This window comes from Oratosquilla oratoria, chromosome 2, assembly GCF_046742065.1.
Source record: "Oratosquilla oratoria isolate Oo_2021 chromosome 2, ASM4674206v1, whole genome shotgun sequence".
In the NCBI taxonomy this organism is placed as follows: domain Eukaryota; kingdom Metazoa; phylum Arthropoda; class Malacostraca; order Stomatopoda; family Squillidae; genus Oratosquilla; species Oratosquilla oratoria.
Genome location: NC_134778.1, coordinates 89,740,717 through 89,742,031, shown reverse-complemented (window position 1 = coordinate 89,742,031; position 1,315 = coordinate 89,740,717). Strand labels below are relative to the sequence as shown.

The 1,315-nt window shown below is 44.1% G+C and overlaps 1 protein-coding gene across 1 annotated transcript; it reads right to left on the bottom strand.

The window, feature by feature from the left end:
• Nucleotides 1-257: 257 nt before the first annotated feature.
• LOC143036659 (uncharacterized) lies at nt 258-1,028 on the bottom strand. Its single transcript, XM_076204219.1, has one exon. The coding sequence runs from the start codon at nt 1,026-1,028 to the stop codon at nt 258-260; it is 771 nt and encodes a 256-aa protein (XP_076060334.1).
• Nucleotides 1,029-1,315: the final 287 nt, after the last annotated feature.

The following is a 1,315-nucleotide window of genomic DNA, read 5'->3' as shown; positions in this document are numbered from 1 at the left end:
CAATAGTTTTGTATCATAATGTTAGATTTATGATTATGATATTATCTTCATAATCCATAATAGTCATGGAGGAACTCTGCTTATTGAAAGCGTGTTTTGTGGTCTGCTTATTAGGAACATGGAAAAGGAATAATTCTATATCATTATTATTTGGCCATAATAATGTTATTTTGATTGTTTATTGTAATAATGAAAAATAAATATATTCATTTAAGACGAGCATCTTAGGGGAGGTTGATTAGGGTATAAGGAAAGTTTCACTCGCATTCTGAATGATCTGAGGTTCCCGAATCTTGGTCGTTTTGTTCCCGCTTCAACGCATTCAGGCCGTCGGCCGCTGCTCTTTGCGTCATCATCTTCACCTGAGCGTTGCATGACCTGATCGCCATGGTCATGGCCAGAACGTCAACGCAAATGCCTTCCCTATACATCAAGTCTAACCCGAGCCAAACATCGTCCTCGCTTTCCATAACATCGAAATTGGTGTAGAATACTGCGTCTCCTATCTGGAGTTTAACGTGATGAAGGGATCCTAAGACACGGTCGCCGCTGGGTCCGTCTACTCGGTACGTGAACCGACGATCTATCTCTTTCTTGAGCCCGAGCGTTTCAGCCAAGTTCGAGGATATGGTGCTGATGGCACACCCGCAGTCCACAAAGCCAATGGCATCCACGTCGTTAACTTTACAAAGGAAATGCAGCATTGAGTTGACGCCGTATTGCAGACACTTTACATCCACTTCCACTGTTCCTCCCGATCTCACACAGCTCCTCATAAGAGGTTTCGAGTCGTCATTCAAAATCCGTCCTTGGGACTTCAACTGTAGGTCTGTGAAGCAGCTTACTCCAATTGTTTTAATAATGAAGAGTCTCCTATTTTGGGGCCTTTTGAGTTGCCTGATGCATTCTCTCTTCAAGTCCCCAACGGTGCCGTTCGGAGGGAGTCTGATCTGGAAGGTGAGAGGTTTTCCTCTGACTTTGATGATGATAACGTAGGTGCTCCCGGCACCGTTGACATGGCGTGGCATCCCCCTCCGAGTTCCGATGTCGCCAACAAGGGAAGCTCCTCGAAGTCCACATTCACATTTCGTTCTCAGAAGAACTTTATTTGCATATATGTTCTCCTTTATTCGAAATAGAATTGATAAATATGGGGACTCTGAATTGAGAAGGACAAATAGAAAGAAAGATAGCGGATGGAACAAGTGTTTTATTGACTGAATGCCACGAAAGAAAGACCAGACAGAAGTGGAAAGACGAGAAGGTAAAATTTGCACGAGTGATATAGCAGAGACTCGGGCAGTCGTGCGCCGCA